Here is a 19053-nt window from a genome sequence, read left to right on the forward strand (position 1 = left end):
TGTACTTTAAAATTCGGATGATGAAGGATATATATCAATTTATTAGAGTAACAAAGAAATTATTTAATAACATATTTCGGAGTAAAAACATAATTTCCCAAATACCAAATTCAGCCGATAATATATAAAAATTAAAAATCACAGCTTCTTCGTCTTTACTGATCATTGAAATCATCATAAACCGAACAGAGACAAACCAAATTTACTCAGTGCCAATCTTAGTGTACAATTCTCCTAGCTCTGACTCATCGATTCGACACAAATACAAAAATAGTACTTATGAAAAAAGTTTTAGACTAGTTTTCAAAAAACCTGAGCCATCGAATTATCGTCATCTTACAAAACGGTACAAACTAAGAAACAAATTAGAATCTTAGTTCGTGAGTAACATCAAGGCAAGAAAAGTATAAAAATTAAGAAGCTACGTTACACTCCTGTTTTTAATATTGAACGGTATTAGTTCGCAAACGTAATCGAACTTACGAACATTAAAATATCTCTCAGTAACAAAACATTGTTAATCCTCTCTTACGTACATATACATATGTGTGTATATAATATACATATGACTTTAACATTTTATCTCATCTTCAACGAATCATCATTCTTAACAACAATATATTTCGACATAATATATCTCTAAGTGCATAGTTTATATAGATATTACCGATTCAAAAAACAGGATAGCAGCTATAAATGTTTTTCCCCCTAAACATTGCAGAAAGAGAAGAAACATTTTTACTATATCATTCTTATCTTGACCGGAGGCGGTAGTATACTCGAAAAAATACAAACAGTCGCAAATCTACTAATATATGTAACATAGAATGTGATTTACTGTTTTATATACACAACTTCTAGATTATTATATGATTTTATGAAATTGTCGATCGGTAATATTTGACATGTTCAATATAGTAAATTTTTTCTCTTCATTGTTTTACATGCAAAAAAAGACTGTTATCCAATTTTTATATACATTTTTAATTTCTTATTTTTTATTGTTAACGTAATTGATAATAAAATGTTTTTATTTAAATAGGCTTTCTACGCAAAGAAAAAGTTGAATTTCGACGTTTGAGCGCTTCATGAAAAGATTATTTAAAAATAATGAAAAGTGATTTATGTCATGACGGACAACAATAGTAATAATAATAAATCTTCCTACTCTAATATGAATAGAAGCAAACACAATAATCGTCTACCCTTATCGTCTTGAAAATTTATATTTATGATGATATCGTTCCCTAACTTTCTTTTTCGTTGGGAAGAATAGCACAAGACAATAGTCATACTTTTTTTTAATCATTAACCGGAATAATGTATTGATAATTAATAACAAAGTAGAAATGGATACGAAGAATCCGACGAGAGCAACCTGTCTCTAACACCATACTTAACAATAACTTTTGGTTTAAATCAAGTGTACATGTTGCTCTAGAAAGATCGCAATACTGTATCAGATGGAAATGAGTTGTTTCTACCATACTGAAACACGAGGACCATGAATTTTAAGTATTTAACCTTAGAGGTCATTTTTTTTTCTTTTTAGATTACGTTAATTATAGTTAATCAATACAAAATTAGGCCAGAGAGTTCTTCTAAGCTACAATTCAAATTCAATTTTTTCCTCATGTTTCAAAAGTTCTTAGAAACAACTAGAGACCAAACTTGATCTTTTGGCACTACTGTTATTGCCAGTCAACATAATTCAATCATTTCATTAACCTGTTAACTGGAAAAGACAAAATTATCAATATTTTCAATTTAATAATTTAACTGTGATACATTATAATTATATACATTTTCAAGAGATAAATCAAATTATTTCACCTTCTAGTAATTCTTAATGTTATCTTTTAAAAATATATCTACATTTGTAAGAAACAAAACAGATTATTTGTTGAAAACAATTTTCCACAATGAAAGTGCCAGTTAGCAGATTAATGGTAACGAGAAGGTGACATAATCTTACTCTCGGCGCACTCTGAGTCTATGTAACCGACTCGTTTAATCCAGCTTCACGATCCCCGCCTCCGTGTGTGTGTATGAATGTGTCGACGAAGGTACAGACAGACAGTTTAGGCTGTTCCTCGCGTACGTACGTACGCTACCTGAAAGGAGGAAGGACTACTTTTTGCTACGCTTACAGACCACACAGCAGCGCTGTGATACCTATTTTGCTACCTTCCATATGTTCAATTGGACCTGATCGGCCATCATGGTCCCCAAGTTCGGGAACGCGTGTCCGAATGGCTTCTCCCAACGTCTGGACGCTCTCTTGGATGGCATTGTTGTTCTTGTTGTTCATTTTCTTTTTTTCGAAACAGACGTAACTTTTTCAAAACTCGCCACAAGATGCGAGCTGTTGGCCCATTATTCAGGGGCCGTGAGTAAGTCCTAGGCTAATTCTCGTTTACCCTTCGGTTCTGTGTAGAACTTGGACTCATTGCCGTTGCTCATGTTCATCGCCTGTTCGTGAAAGTGCCTGCTTAGCAAGTATACCACCGCTTCGTATGTTGCCATTATAATCGCCGTATTTGGAATTTGTCTAATTAGGTGGGTACCGAGACCACGGTACAGACCGTGTAATCCTTCCTCAGCGTGTACAGTCTTCAACGTTTGCCAGAAAGCCTGGTACTTGGTACCTTCCTCTCTAAGTCTTGTTCTTGCAACTTCTGGAACAGTTCAAATTGTTTTAATTACTATATCTTAGTTTAACCACGTCAGAGTTATTTGCTTAAATTGGAATGATCGTTTCTTTGATTTTAGGAACTCGTTGTCAGGAGAAATGGAAGTTAATTGATACTAAAACTGTTCTATTAAAAGAATTAAAATAAATGTATTCCTTCTCCAAGCAACTAGTCCTCTTTTTGAGATTCTGATACATTAAGCGCAGTTACACGTGTGGTGGAGACGTGTTGTACTAGTGCGCAGGATGTTTGCAAGAACTAGAGAGGCTTTTGCGAGTGAGGAAGTTCGCACAAACTGGGTGCTTTGATCTTGAACCACAGCCAACTCACTGAGCAATGCCTTAAAAATAGAGCATAATTGAAGGAGAAAGCAGAAGCTTGCATTTCGTGATGGCAGAATTATACAATGCAGCCGATCTTACCATGGGGATAAGCGATGGTGGAGGCGATCGTTTTTGAGAACGAGCCCGCCGCCATGAATTCTAAGAAATCGCGCAATGTTTTGCGATTGTCTGCGCTGCTGGGCTTGTACGTCGCTAAAGAGGCCTTCACGGCCTCGTAGATCACAAAATGTATCACAGTCTCGCTTATTCCTACGTAGGAGGCTATAATGCCTTTGTAGAATCCCAGGATACCCTGAAAATACAATATATAGTCTTAACTCGAGTTTCATCAACCATCAAGACTTATCATACTCCTAGTTTCCTATGGAAGGAATGTGAGATTGTCTGATGTTGTTAATTGTTAGTCTTGGGTAATTTAAAACACCCAGCCTGCCAACAATGAGAACTGTAACTAAATAGCCAAAGAATAATTCCTTATTTTTAAACTGGTAAATATGTCATACGAGAATCTTCTTTTCAAATATGTATATTCTTGACACGTTACGGTCAATTTGTTGGCAAAATGAGTGCGCTGCTTTGCTATATGCGTAAGAAGCTCAAGAAAATCAGAGTATCATGAATTTAAAATTAAATATTCGATAAAAACATGATACATGTACTTATGCATTCAACCAGTTTGTTAAACTTGTCAAAGGATTAAGGAACATACTATGTTCTCAATAAAGAAATTATCTGAAGAGTGCGTACCAGAGATATTTGCACTCAAAGATAAGGCAGACGTTAAATTTCGAGGATGAATAATAACTTGATACAATTTATGATCGAGCTATCAAAATTAACCTTCCTTAGGAGCCACCATTCACGCTGTATTACTTTTTGATTGCTAATTTTCTGTCTCTGATTCGCAAGCACGCGATAGTGGAATTTTCCGTGAATTAAAATTATTGACTGGATTTATATTAGAAAAGAAATCGTAAAAGTATAATATTCCAATAATTTAATTAATATCTACATCGTAAGTGCTTCAGAAAATGTTGACCCTTTTGTTTGAATATGAAATTCTCTGATTTTCAGGAACAATATAGTATAGGCGAAAATGGAACTCGCTAACAGATATGATAATACAAATAGACGTAGAGAAGCTAGAATGGAAAGACGTGGGTTATGAACGGAGGATTCTATCGTAGAAAACTGTCTACCTAATCAACCTTATCGCTGCATGTACACGCGTGTTGTGCGATCACAGCGAGAGAAAAGCGAAAGTATATAATTGCTTGATAAATGGCGAGGTAATATTGCACCATAGAAATTGCTAGAATCCCCCCCCCCCTATAATTTCTAACAAACTGTTCATTTCTTCTCGCGATTATTATTTATGAGAATTTTCTTGTTTCGTCCAGTCTTTTAATGATAAGTAGCCAAAGTGCTGAATTCTATTAAAACAGTTTTTTTACGCTTTGGTATATGCTTCATACATAATATTATTAGTTCTTTTTTACGTAACAACAGTTCCAGTTTCTTTTTATTGAACGAAAAAAACAATACTAACATAACTTAGACGCCGGCTACAAAAAGTCCGACAGCATGACGCAGTATGAACTAATAGATTACTTGCTATAAAGAAAAACGTTGTTTTCTCATCTAGAAGATATTTTCGGCGCATTTTAACTATTCGTAGTTCGTAGGGACAATTTTAGAATTGGCTCTGCTGCAATTGCGATGCAAATGCGACGTCTGCGAGACGTAATCAAACCATACGAAAATGACACCACGATTTGACATGCTAAATAAATTTTGTTTACATTATAGTAAGTGTTGGAAGAGCTCCTACTTAAATTATGGTTCTAGATAACGATACGCGATTTTATCATTCTGTAACGAATTATGCCGAAAATCTTGAAGATCCAGATATATTTGGCACTCGGATCCTATGCATCTATGGTCGTAAAAATATCGTTGGCTACCGAATCGGGTTGTACATTGTATGTCGTGACAGTTGCGACATTATGTTATGTTGACTTTCGATCGACAACAGGTTTAAGGTCTCGCATTTCCTAAGCCTCAGAACCAGTTTTAATTTAAAGAAAACAAATAAAATTGTTGCATAGCATTCACCACATACTCTCCGTTCTTTGTAAGTACAATCATCAGCCTCAAGAGCATACTATTAAACTCTTTCATCCTTGCTCTTCCAGTCCCAAGAGGGATCTACAATCTTAAATATACCCTGCTTCCTAAAATCAGAATACAGTTAATATAGTTCCCTTGTCCGATGTCAGGAACATGTGGTTTAGAGCTCGTTACCCCTATAGTATTACAGAGACTATCTAATCAGTGAATTGATGATTCAGGATGCAACAGTGTCGACCACAGACCGTGTACCAATGTGTTTGACTGTGGATGGTGGGGAAACTTTCCGATGATACGCTACTGATCATTGCAATGGTATAATAGATTAAAAAAAGTCTTCCAAGATGTTCCAATATGACATGTCTCATGGAACGAGGAGTGTCCTCAGAAGAGAATTTTCGTACCGATTGGCGATATATCCTTTGCACACACCCCATCGCGGTGATTTTGTTTGTTCGATGGTCCAGCTGCAGCCTGGTCTTCACGAACCAAATAGGATTTGTCAACGTGCATGCCACGAAACCTGAAAAATGAATGCACGTGTCTTTAATCCGATCAGTACGTGTGGGGCGAACTGCGACTGTCTGAGCCCTCTTCAAGAGCTAATTTACTGGCTCCCTAAAGTCTGTTTCTTGAAGATGGTCTTTGGAGAAGCGATGCTTAGACCGCCAACGCAACGTGCCAGCTAAGAAAACATACTAAAAAAACAAAAAAAAAATCCAGGAATATCCTCCTGAAAAAAAACAATTCGATATTTACATCCAAAGTTGCAGGAATTTATCTCTTTTCAAATTGATCTAGTCTCGTGCTACGATACTCCGAACAAAAGAACTGGAGAAGAATAGAGTAGTAAGATGCAAAACTGCCACGCTGTATTTCCTGATAATGGTCTAATTTTAGACCGTAGACCTTTAAAGAGCCGATTAACAGATAATAAATTCGTTTAAAAGAAACGCTGTGGAACGACTATGACCACAGATAACTCGATCTTCTAATGTCTATGGTAATTCAATAGCAGTTGCGCCATCCATCTAACAAGCAACGAATACATTCGAGCCAAGAAACGAATGGCAGGTTGAATTCTTTTTCGTGAATCCAAATCTAGTCTGTCGCTGGCAGAAATTCCCCGATCGATCCACTGATTCCTGTAAACATGCCAACTTCTAAAATTATCGTACTTACGACAACAATCGATCTTTTCAATGGACAATGAAATGCGATGAAGTCAGAAACGAATTTATACGTTAGATGTTCACCCCATCCACGTTTACGAGAATCGAGGACGTCGAGTTGAACAAATGAATCGATAGTTATTTCACGTGTTCCTAATCACTCTGAAATCAGAGGCGAAGTTCAGAACTGTCCTAGTTTTTACGCGGAAATGCCTGCAATTAGAAAAGGCGACAGATTGCCCAGCGTGATCTTGTACGAAGCTCTACCGGAAAATCGAAGAAATATTCTGGATCTGGTTGCTAATAAGAAAGCCATCATCTTTGGAGTCCCTGGGGCTTTCGTTCCAGGATGTTCTAGGGTCCATCTCAGAGGATTTATCGAAAAGTAACGTGTTCGGCATAACTGTTAACTCTCTTGTAATTATTAACGTGACTTTTGACTGTTGCAAAAAGAATTTCAGAACACGAGCGATAATTTCACTTAATTTTGTAATATACAGAAACTTGTTTGCTAATTCAGATCGACAAACCTGAAATTCTTTGGCTTTGAAGAGATAATCTGCGTGTCTGTGAATGATCCATTCGTGATGTCTGCTTGGGGAAATGCCAAAGGAGCAAATGATAAGGTACTGACGTCAATGAATGATAATGACTTTCTAAGATTTGTAGGGTTATTGGCTCCGAAGCTGAAACATAATTTTCTGTATGAAAGTAATAAGAGCGACTTTCACTTAAGTATAGTATAAGATAGATGATTCGTTGAAATTTAGGTGAGGATGCTGGCAGATCCCACGGCATCATATACCAAAGCCATAGGAATGGACGTGGATATCCCGGAATTGGGAGGCACCAGGAGTAGAAGATACTCCATGGCCACCGTGAATGGCATTGTAAAAGAATTATTCATAGACGCACCCGATGTGAAACTTATGTGCTTACAAACAGATGGTGTTCCTACATATTGTACTTAGCATAGGTGTAGCAGCATAAGAATAAAAGTAGTATTTGCAGTTACTCGCATATTATACAAGAATGTGGATCATTTATCGCAGCATAGAAATACGTAAACATCTTCTTCCTAACGCTAACATTTAATTGTACAATAGAGTTTTAATAAAAAAAGAGGTTGACCTCTTTGTTTCATAACCAGTTAGCTGTGTTTGACAAGTATACTCGTCATCGCTTACTCTTTGCGACACATTTTAAGTACACACTTTTGAAAGAGGTCGCAACAGCTAACTGGTTATATTCGATGCGATCTTCTTCTTCATATTCTTTAATAATATCTGCTATGATTAATGCTAATAATGGTACAATTTCACGAAAACTTTTATCCTTTTTTCTGTGATATGTTAAATCTCATGGTGTACCACATACAAACATATCGGCGTCAATTACCCCTGGTATTAATTATACAAAATAAATCTATTCTGCAAGTTCGAAAACTTAATTTCCAAGAATTGCTGGAACGCAGAATGTAAATTCTAATATTAGCGAGGATCTGGAAATCAGACGATTTTTTGCTAAAAAATCTATTGTACAATTACATGCTATTGCTAGGAAGAAATTATTTATGTATTCTTTACCTATAATAAATAATCCATATCTTAGTACAATGAGCAATACAGTATTACCACTTCCTTTTGTACGAAGCATACAAATACAGAGATACTGCTGTGTCCGAGTATGAGTAAACTGACAAAGTTCAATTTCCAAAATCATCGGACTTAAAGATTGAAAAATTCCAATTGTTAGATTTACGAAGCTCGAAGTCCAGAAATTTTCTGTTTATTAGTAACCCTATTCCCAATAATTTTCTTTGCAAAATTTCCTTGAACTTCTTGTCTTAAATTCATCGAATATACGTAATATCTTAGAACGACGTTACACAGGTATATAATCAAGGTCACAGATAACCTAAAATAAGCTGTAAACAAGTATCGCTTAGCGCACACAGTACACAACGCTCGGCATTCCAATGGAGTCCGGCAATTGATGACTTCCCGCGTGTATACTTTTGCACGTTGTCATAAGTGCAACGTGATTCCATCGTAAACACGCTTCGTCAATTTTCATCCGACAGTGTTGCGAATCAGAACACGCGAGATTATACGCGATTAACGTGGCGTGCTATTCGCCATACACTTCCGTAAATTATTACGAATTATAAATTTATCTTATCGTAACGGCACGCTCACGCTGATCTGAAAAAAAGAAGCAAACTCTTACTGAGCAACAGTTTGTCCTCATCTTTCACGTGTTTCATAAATACAGTAGTAACGTAAAATACATTTACGACGATATTTCTTGTTTATTGATCCTTCATTTTCCGTACATATACGGTCAAGACGTCCGAGATAGTTTTAAGGCTGCTTCTATGCGTAATGCCATGTTACAGCTATTTGACGTTCTTTCGAGTACTAATAAGCAGATACTTGAGCTCAGCAGAATCTGAGAAACACTAACTATTTGACCTATCTCACTGTCGAGGGAAACACTGGAAACACCGCCGCATATCGATTTGAAGCGCGAGATTCCTAGGTGACACACTTTGGGTTACTTTGGATGCTGGACTTAAAGATGCACTCTAACAGTTATAGTAGTTTTGGTGAGCTTTCGTACTTGAAAGATTAATATTAATATTAACTTCAGGATTTAAAAGACATTAAACCGTGGGAACCAGATATACAGTGGCTCAGAAAAATATTTTATGTACATATAATGTATATATTTTGAAATGTCATTAGCGCTACAACGAGACAAGATTAATATTGGATGATTAATATTGGAAAAATTAGAAACGGAAATGTATATAGAAGTTACAAAATATTTATTTAAAGCATATACTTCGCAAGAACTACCAAAGTATGTTAACAGTCAATTATTTACCACATTAATAAGACACATATATAATAATATCATATAGTGAAAATATTTTCATTACTATTTATACGTTTAAGACTACTATTCATGCTTTATACTAATTTTTCATTTGAGCGTATATTTGCGATAAAGGCCTTGTACATTTTCAGATTGGTTTCAAATTTTGCTATTATAATTAGGATAGTAGTGTCTCGTTACAGTGCTAATGAAGTTTTAAAAAGTTCTGTACACAGCATAGTATTATTTATATTGTAGGTTCACAGCCTGTTATAAACGAGGTTATCACTGTGCACGTATCCACTATATATATCGTACATATATATATATAAACATTTATACATATCAACACATATACATATACATATAGATATACGCAGTACAATGCAATAGTATATACATAAAAAAGTTCTGTAGTAAATGTTCGAATACTTTCGTGAGCCACTGTATCTACACCTCATTATCACTACATGTATTTCAGTATTCCAAATATTCCAGTGTCCACTATTTCAAATATTTTAAATATCCCTACGTTTCCAATATTGAAATATCTCGATCTTCATTATTCTAATATTCTAACATGCCAAGATCTCCGATACATTAATTCTCGCATATTCCAATCCAAGTGTCACAGTAGGTTAATAGCATTTCAAGATTCGAAGGACGCGTGCAAAATGCTTACGTAATCCGGACGCGTCGCGTCGCAAGCGATGCACCGGTGGTAAACAGTGCGTTGGCCGGGATGATTGCCTGCGTGGGTCATTACAAACTGGGTCAATAGAACGGAATATCTGCTCGGCCAATAAACAATCCCAGTCTTTAGTGACCAATTTATAAATACGGAAAATTTCTTTTCCATGTAAACATTCAAAATATGCTACCTAGTAACTTCATCAGCTTAGAACTAGATCATATACTTGACAAAACACCCGAACTTGCAATTATAGGCGTTCGATGATTTCCATAATCGCTCCTATTTGAACAATATCTTTCTCAATTTCGTTGCACATCTTAGCTGCAAGTATACGATCGCATTTGTTATGCACCAGTGATGTAAATAGAAATTTGCATAACATGTATGCAAAGCATTATCGGTCGCGTGAGACGAATAATCGCAGTCAAACCAATCTCTAGAAACATCATACAAAGCGGAAACTAAAAATCGGAAGAGGCGTAGCGGCTTGATAAAAAGTTTGACGAGAACAATGCTGTCGCCAGTCAGGTAAAAGTGGTGTTTCATTGAAGAGATCCGAGAGTTCTCGTAGCAGTCTTCTATTTTTAACATTGAACAGCCATGTAATTTCAATGATCGCTCTACCTGTCGGCTATTTACGACTTAAACCGACAATCCATAAACCGTGCTTTTTCTCTAAGCATTCATTACCAAGTATCCGTGATCTTCATTATCAGATGTAGTTGAATTTTGGCTAAAATTACGTAGAAAAATGACAAACACGATATATTTCGTTTGATTTTTCAAGAAAAAGCATAAATGAAATTTAAGAATAATAAGATAAATATGAAATATTGAAACAGATATGAAATATTAAAAATATACTTAACTCCGTGTTTGATTATATTGACTAAAATATTCAGGTCAATTTTGTTATCCAGTCACTAATAAATTTTCTTTATCAAGAATCTTTCAGTCGTGAAATCGCAACATAGTCACGAGGCATCGCGTTCCGAAAATGATCTAGAGGGAAAATAACGGGAAAATGAGACTTCAGGAACATCAAATTAAGCCTTTCTTGTCACATGCAACCATGATGCAAGGACGCATGAGAGCCATAAGTACTACAACAGCGAGTGTTTCAAAGCCATTTGGATGCAATTGTACGCAGATGAAATAAATCGTGAAGAAGGAGCAAGACTGACAGATCGTAAGCCTAACAGAAACAGAGAATCCAGCGAAGAAGATTCGAAGTAGTAGAGGAAGATACAGAATATTTGTTATTTCGAGAAAAATGTGCAATGGAAAAGTAAGATCTAAGATTCTAAAAATTATATTGGACACGATTTTTAGAATTCTTTAAGCAACTAAATTCCATTTGTCTGAAAAATCAAGACATCAAAGAAATGAAAGGAATGCAAAAAATTAAAAAAATAGAGCGTCAGTTTCGAATTATGAAATCTTAAGTTGTGTAGTCACTTCGAATGGGGAAAAACTGGGTCACTGGTACGGGGCAGCTGATGAAAAATCAGCTGTTAGGCGACTACGTGATCAGCCGCACGTTTTCGACCAAGCAGAAAGGAGGACCCTTCGAAAAGGAGCTTACGTGCCATCAGACGCATAAACTAAATTACATACCGTAATCGGGCTCCTTTTCTTGTTTAACCAATTTTATTAATTACTGGCTCTACTGTGGATTGTTGGATACAGTGAGTGTTACACACAGCACCCCTGCAGAGAAATTAGTATCCAAAAGAATAATCTGGCACATGAAGTTCTGTTCTTTCCGGATAAGAGTTATCTGCCAATTAAGCAAGCCAAGCAGATTCTTCAATTAATTGCAATTACTCATCACAATTTCTGAGAACTAAAATAAACATCGCTTAATTTATCATATTATCAATGTCAAACAACAATTTTCATTCAGATAATTGACTTTATATTATGCAAACGTTTATAGAACAAATTGATGATAAGAATTCCTGTGTAAGTATTTAGAGAGATTCCACGAGGACACAAATTCACAAGGATTTTGTCCTTTATTACACGATAACTAAATAAGATAGACGATGTGAATTATCAAGCATACAAAATCGAATGTTATCGCGTTAGAAGAGATCAGAAACAGCAATGATTGGAACCAGTTATTTACGGCAGTCCATTCAACTAGATAACAGCGAGTGACGTGCGACATGACCCCACTGAGCTCCTTATCAGTGGACGCCTTGATTGTTCTGAGAGAAAAGAGACAGACTACGCGATCCTAATGTATTGTGCCTGGTCGGCCGATGCCTCAGCTAGATCTTCATATATACATACATACATCTATTTCTGTGCTCAGCTATTCGTCTTCGTTCTATTCAAAGATGCAATTTTACGCTTCAATCATTATACTTGCTCTTCTCATTTTCCACTACGTAAATCGCCAAAGGTTTCTTTGATTCGATGGAAAACGATCAACGTCGATGGTACTGTCAATTTTCTAATTTGTATAGCACTGTGCTTTAAAAAAGTCGCTCCGTAAAGACTGATTTGAATGGAAAGAAATTTCATCCGAAAATACATTGAAACGATAAAATAGTCCTTAATAATCCCATTTGTACGGGCATTGTAGCAACATACCTATTTGTGATCTATCAAATTATCATTCATATAATCATCTGTAATGCACAACACATTCGAGCTTTCAAGTAACGCTTCTCAATCATTCCTCCTTCGCTTAAGACATACATTACATCACAGCAGTAGCTAAAATCAATCACATCGGAATCAAGCTGCAGCAGAGCCGATGAAAATACGAGTCTGATCGATAAGAACGGAAGTAGAACGATAAACTTACCGGCACAGAATGCGGAGAACACGTGCACAACAGCGGTGTCCGGGGGGAAGATCGCGTTAAACGCGACTTTGCTTTTCGAGTAGGCGCAGAAGTAGATCGCCCTGGATGGTGCGACTCCTACGAGGTTGGGGCCCAATCCTTTGAACAGGGCACGAGTACCTTCGTTCTTTACGATATACTTGATGCATTGGTATACACCAGGCGCGGAGTGACTATGGGGAGAACCTCCTGGAGAAGAGGACGCGCCAAAGTGAGAGAGAGCAACCAAAGCGTGCCTGGAATCAGTATGGTGAACTTCGATTAAATATTAAACATACAAATAAAGTTACATTCATTTTTATTCCGTTCTGCTATCGCAGTTTTTTCAACGATATTTTCATATTTTTCTCGCCTCACAAATTAATCTAACACGTACAGAGTTAAACTACACTACCGACCATAAAGTATTAGGACATCGTTGTATTTATTAAAAATACCCTATCAAGTTTTATTAGATCTAGTATTTTATATTATATGACACGCATGATACAAATGATGTAAACAATTAGACTAGACGATAATACAATAAATATAAATTGAAAGCAATGGAAAGTATTTAATTTGTATTAAATACCAGGAGCTGATATTTAATACTTATGGCTAGACTGCGGAAGATTAAAAAATCTACAAAATGCTTGCGACATATAAAAATATCCGAAGTATTTAAAGTAGAGCACTTATTTATTTGTTGTAATATTTAATAAACAAAACAAGCATTTAGATTCTATTTCTTTAGGTATATTCATAAATATCTGCATGAATATCTGCAATCTACTTATGGGCAATAGTGTGAATCAATTAATTCTATAAAAAATTGAAAATTAATGTAAAAGTATTGGAAGCTTGAATCCTTGAGAAGAACACACTTGTCAGGATTTCTAGAATCAACAACGCGACGCATATACTTGGTCGAGGCTTTATTTTTAACCAGGCATGCCGCGAATGTAGGAATTAGTTGAACATCGGCGCTGGACCATCTCGGACGTGTTCGGAACACGTTCGAACATCACGTAAATTTAGTTTGCATGCCCCATCTTCTCTAATGTCACAATCATTGTACAATTCAAAATGTCCCGACGAAGTAAACAGGGTTTCAAACGCAATTAGCTAATGTATAACATATACAGGCATGAGACGAGAAGAAATATGATCCGCTGAAATAACGATAAGCAGGTTTGTTGCTTCGTGAAGGTATCGGTGCTCCGAGTATCAATTCGTGCTCTTCATTTTGAAAACAAATTCGAATTTCGATACTAATCTAAATTTGATCTACATTTTTAAATAATCTAAAAGAACAACAGTCATAAATTGTTTTCGTTATTAATCTAATTAATTATACAGAGGTATTAATGAAGTTACCTTGTATACCCTCCAGTGCACAGTCTTCTCCTCTGTTCCGGTTTCGGGAAACTTTTGCACGTTACATGACCCGAAGTGAGTTCCTTGTTCACCGGGGGTGGATAGAAGCCGGATGAGGAAGATTGTAAACGCGTTTTAACTACTTCTAAAGGGCAGGTAACTATCGCACCGGTCGTCCCAGCCACTCTGTGAAACAAAAAATCCAATTAATAAGAAATGAATGAAGAGATCAACAGGAAATTGATAAGAAAGGTATTCGTCTAATATATGTATGTAAACTACGATGTTAATACGTATGTATATATGATGACAAATTATTTGTAGCATTATTCGATGGAATTATATCACTAAAATATCAATATGTTTGTAAATTGATAATTCATATATTTATTACGCACCAAGCGAAACATATATACTACACCTGTACAAAATTGTCAATCAAACGTAATAAAATGAAACTAATTAAGAACATTTAAAACAGATTAAAAAGTAGAGTTGGCATAGTGTAAATGAGAAAAAAATTTGTAACGCTAATCGTTTGGTCGAAAACTTTCTACTAAGTATGATTGACTTATGTTAACAAGACGTGTTCTACAATTATCAACGTACACTATCATTAGGATGTAAACATATTCCTAAATTTGTAATTCATATGTCATACAACAAACGAGACGTATCGCTTTTAAATACAAAAATTCTTGAATAATCGAATTCAGTTTCGATAAAGTTTAATGAATTCATATACAAAGGCTCAGTGACTTTTAATTAGACAGAACATTTTGAAATCTCATTAGCATTCTAACTAGACACGACTATCGTGACTATATTGGTAAAATTGATAACGGATCTGAAAATGTACATAGAAGCTACAAAATATTTACTTGAAACATATACTTCATAAAGATTTCCGAAATATTTGTAAAGTCAATTACTCACTATATCAATAGGCCACAATATATAGTGAGAACATCGTCAGCACTATTTGCTTAGGTCTGCTTATTCATGTTGTTTACTACCTTTCTAATATGCGTACATCTGTAATAAATGTTTTGAGACTTTTACATATATTTACGGATTAGTTTCAAATTTTGTTATTGAAATCATGACAGTCGTGTCTCATTACAGTGCTAATGAAACTTCAAAAAGATTCGTATAATGCACATAGTATATTTATAAAAAAAATTCTCTGATAAGTGCTCAAATATTTTCGTAAAAATATTACTGCAAATGGTAGAACGTCTAAGAAACGGTTTGAGAAAGCCATACGTAGATTCGTCGTAAAAACATGTACCCCTCATTGAGAAGCCGGTTATAATGCGTATTATACTAAGCGCGATATTATTTCGATCTAGATAGGAATTTCGATGATATACATCGCAGCGAGACTCAACATAGTCGTGAAAAATTATCTGACACAGGCCGAAAATAACATCGTAGCTTCTAAATTTGAGCGATCAATTACGCATAAGCAAGACATACACGAGCTAGTCTGAGAATGACGTAACAACCGCGAGCCGGCGAACAATGTCGCAGCATTCAACATTACGGAATTCTCCTGAGTCACGTTTCTGTAGAAATTTCTAGGAATGCGCTTGTCCAGAAGCGCACAATATTTTTATAAATTATAGCTACTGCGCAAAACGCATGTACATCTATTTTGTTAATAAATAGTTTTCGTCGAAATAGCCGGCGTCAATCTACGACGTAAGTTTCTTATCTTAATTTGTTATTTTGTTATATACAAGTTCCTAATTCTAATCTAAATTCAATGAATGTCGAAATTAATATAAAGGAAAAAGACATGAGAAACCCACCCTCCGGCGACGAGATGTATCGCGGTATCGCGATCCAACATTCTTCCACTTAATCCTGTCACTCTGAGAACATTAACTTCGATAAAAGACAGAACAAAAAATACACTGTCAAGTTCACATGCGAGAAACGCAGAGAAATTGCGTACAATTCTTTCGATAGTTAACTTGGCTCTTGTCTCGACAATCAAATTAAAAAAGCGCGAACGAAGAACACCACTAATACGTTCAACAGCCCGGCAACAACTGATTGCATTGATCGCGACCGTATGGCGCACCGTTTACCATAGCCTATCACGAAACTAGAGAGGTCGTGACTATCGAATGCTTCGCAATCGAGGTGATATCGAGATTCATATGGCGGGAACTTTGTAATTTGAAAAGAAGAATGTTCAAATTTGTACCCCTTTAGGTAATTAAAATTCTAATAAGAGATCATTCTATAAATCTGAAGGTATCATTAAAGTACATAATTCAGAACAAATATGATGGGTAAATTGTAAAAGACGTAGATGAAGTTAATGGTGTCTTGAAAGACGAATTGGAACTTTCTGACTTCAAAAGATTATAACTTCGAAATAAATGCCATGAAATACAAAAATTCGAATGCTATTTTGTAAAGAAAAGTCGGTACTTATATGTCACGTAAAAACACATTGCTCAAATTATTAATTAATAACAAAACGCGACAAATTAAAGTGTGGTATTACGAGCAAATATTCTAATAACTTCTATAACTTACTTCCAAAACCAAATGAAACGTATCAAATGTACTTCGAGACGCTGTCAACCTTATCTACATTTTTTACAACCTTCCCATCACATTTACTATAAATGATTGTATTTTTATATCTTATGATTTAGAATGATGTCTTACTAGAATTTTATATCCCTGAAGTAATACAAATTTAGCCGTTCTCGTTTGAATCATTATTTACGAGAGTTTCCACCCTAATGACCTCGATGACCTTCGTTACAGTTACCAAAAGTTTTCACAGGAAGGGAAAATAAAAAATTAGAAAGATTTAAATAAAATGCACACATATCTTTATGTCATAAAAGCAATGTATGGTATGAAAAGTATTAAATAAATATAATACTAAATCTTTCATTGAGTTAAGACTAAGTACATTAAAAAAGTAAAAAAGGTCCAAGAATTAGAGAAAAATACCTCTTAGAATACCTCCTCTGTATGTTCCTTTTCTCTTTCAATCGCTATGTGCATGGCTCTTAAAAATCGACTTAGAGTACACTTTTTTGTTCTCAAATGAAAAGCATGAGCTAAAAATGGTATTTTTCTTAAAACACGTCCACTTAAGTTCACACTCTCTTGACTGAGCTCCATTAATTTAAGACTGTTCTTTGTCTGAAATGTTTCCTCATAGCCCATCTTTTTTAAGCATGATAAATCATAAATTTCTTCTGGTTCCATTAGTTTTGTCTGAAAAAAATGAAAATAGTATATTTGACAGAATAGGAAAACATATATATTTATTTACCCTCATTAATTCTTTAAGACAGGAAGTATAAATTTTGTATATAGCTTGATGCGAAGGAGGTCCAATATATTGCTTCATATCTGTTCTATCGACGAATGCTATGTCAATGGCTTCTGATAAATTGCTAGTTGTTAAAATTAAAATATTTGGATATCGTTTTATTTGGTCTAGTTGCGTTAATAAAGCATTCACTACTCTTATGGAATCAACGGGTTCCGATCCGTTATTACAATTTCTCCGGGTATGCGCCAGGGATTCTATCTCATCGATCAAGATACAAACTAATGCTTGCGGATTTTCTAAAAGACTTTTTATTTCATTGAATAATTTCATAACCAATTTGCCACTCTGCAAATAGTAATATTTTTAATTTTATTATCTACTAATTAAAAAATTTCCTTAATAAGTTATTGTAATATTACCTCTGAAAACCACTTTGAAAATAAACTATGGCTATTTATCTCAATAAATTCGCCATGTGTAAATCTATTACCTAAACGAATAGCAGCCTTCTGAGCAAGGGCTTTACATAAACTAGTTTTTCCTGTACCTGGTGGCCCATGTAATAGTATCACTTTGTTCCAACTTATGATATTAGTATTAATATCATGATCTGCAAATATCATTGCTGTTTCCACAAAGTGAAGTAGCTAAAAAAGGAACAAAACATTTTCAGGTGTTATGAAAAATTGAGCTAATTATAAGATATTCAACTAACGTTATCCTTTATATTGGAATCAAAATAAAGGCTCTCCCATAAATAATGAAATTCTTGTGATGGTAATATCCAATGGGATGAGGCTGGAAGATTTTCTCCATCATTTTCCATTGTCTCTGTAGCTGCAGACTCTGTGGTTAATCTATATGTATGAAACTTTAGAGTAGCTCCTTGCACTTTCATGTGAGTTCTCTGTAACTATAAAGTTCGTATTACTAACGTTCTTTGTGTATGCAATTAAATTTACTTTCAAATTTTTACCTCTCCATGACTGCAAGTGCATATTATAGAATCAATATGAGTCTGCAAAGTGGAGTTTGTCAGGTCTTTTCCATACATAATGATATCTAAAGCAACATCCTCTAATGCATTTATTTCAGCATATACTAAATTCTCTATTTTTTCTATAGAAAGTGTGCTGAAAGTCAAATATTATTATTTATAATGGATTTAACATTCAAAATATAGCGCACAAAGTTGATAAAAGAATTATATTCCAATTGAAACATAAATTATCGTAATCGTACAAAATCGTTAATTGTAAAAAAGAGAACTACGAAGGTGATACCTGTCGATATTTTGACAGATTTCCACGTGCAAAACATCGGCTCCTTCCATTTTATTTTAGCTTTTTACTTTTCGACACTTTTCCAACACTTTAGGAATTGATTAACAATCTTTTTAATACAGAGCTAAGATCTTAAGAAAAATACCAAACTGCATACTCCAGAACAATCAAAAATTCAAAATGTAATTTGGAACTGATTACGCAGGTGTTTCCAACCAATTGTCAAATATATAGTGATAGAAGAAAAAAGAGAGGAACGGAACAGAAGGAAGTTTAAATCTGATTTTCAGCGAACGAATTTAACGTAAAGGCAAAGAAGAGAGAAAGA

General features: G+C 34.9%; 2 protein-coding genes and 2 long non-coding RNA genes across 9 annotated transcripts; 3 read left to right on the plus strand and 1 right to left on the minus strand.

Annotated features, from left to right (window-relative positions):
- Positions 1–169: 169 nt before the first annotated feature.
- Positions 170–18990, minus strand: LOC117217057 (mitochondrial carrier protein Rim2). 6 transcript variants are annotated; one of them, XR_004489463.1, is made up of 7 exons: positions 15944–16199; positions 14130–14315; positions 12732–13006; positions 5572–5690; positions 3116–3329; positions 2188–2678; positions 170–2114 (listed from the first exon to the last, which is right to left on the minus strand). XR_004489463.1 is itself a non-coding variant. In XM_033464356.1 (7 exons), exons 1-6 carry the CDS (start codon positions 18773–18775, stop codon positions 17115–17117), a joined length of 1248 nt encoding a protein of 415 aa, XP_033320247.1. In that variant the 5' UTR covers positions 18776–18990; the 3' UTR covers positions 14223–14315; positions 17112–17114. The 6 variants fall into 6 exon arrangements, 4 of the variants coding, with proteins under 4 accessions (XP_033320251.1, XP_033320250.1, XP_033320247.1 ...); XR_004489464.1 differs by lacking the exon at positions 170–2114 and adding an exon at positions 2904–3033 and having other exon boundaries at positions 2538–2678; XM_033464356.1 differs by lacking the exons at positions 170–2114; positions 2188–2678; positions 3116–3329; ... (1 more) ...; positions 12732–13006; positions 15944–16199 and adding exons at positions 17112–17381; positions 17440–17787; positions 17862–18089; ... (1 more) ...; positions 18419–18575; positions 18726–18990 and having other exon boundaries at positions 14223–14315.
- Positions 6466–7332, plus strand: LOC117217061 (peroxiredoxin-5, mitochondrial-like). Its single transcript, XM_033464364.1, has 3 exons — positions 6466–6724; positions 6860–6965; positions 7110–7332. The coding sequence occupies exons 1-3, from the start codon at positions 6549–6551 to the stop codon at positions 7308–7310; spliced, it is 483 nt and encodes a 160-aa protein (XP_033320255.1). The 5' UTR covers positions 6466–6548; the 3' UTR covers positions 7311–7332.
- On the plus strand, positions 13601–14507 carry LOC117217062. Its single transcript, XR_004489465.1, has 2 exons — positions 13601–13943; positions 14146–14507. It is a non-coding gene; the product is annotated as an uncharacterized LOC117217062 (long non-coding RNA).
- Positions 15578–16025, plus strand: LOC117217064. The gene is made up of 2 exons (XR_004489468.1): positions 15578–15833; positions 15922–16025. It is a non-coding gene; the product is annotated as an uncharacterized LOC117217064 (long non-coding RNA).
- Positions 18991–19053: the final 63 nt, after the last annotated feature.

Source organism: Bombus bifarius, unplaced genomic scaffold (assembly GCF_011952205.1).
Source record: "Bombus bifarius isolate JDL3187 unplaced genomic scaffold, Bbif_JDL3187 scf7180000007974, whole genome shotgun sequence".
NCBI lineage: Eukaryota > Metazoa > Arthropoda > Insecta > Hymenoptera > Apidae > Bombus > Bombus bifarius.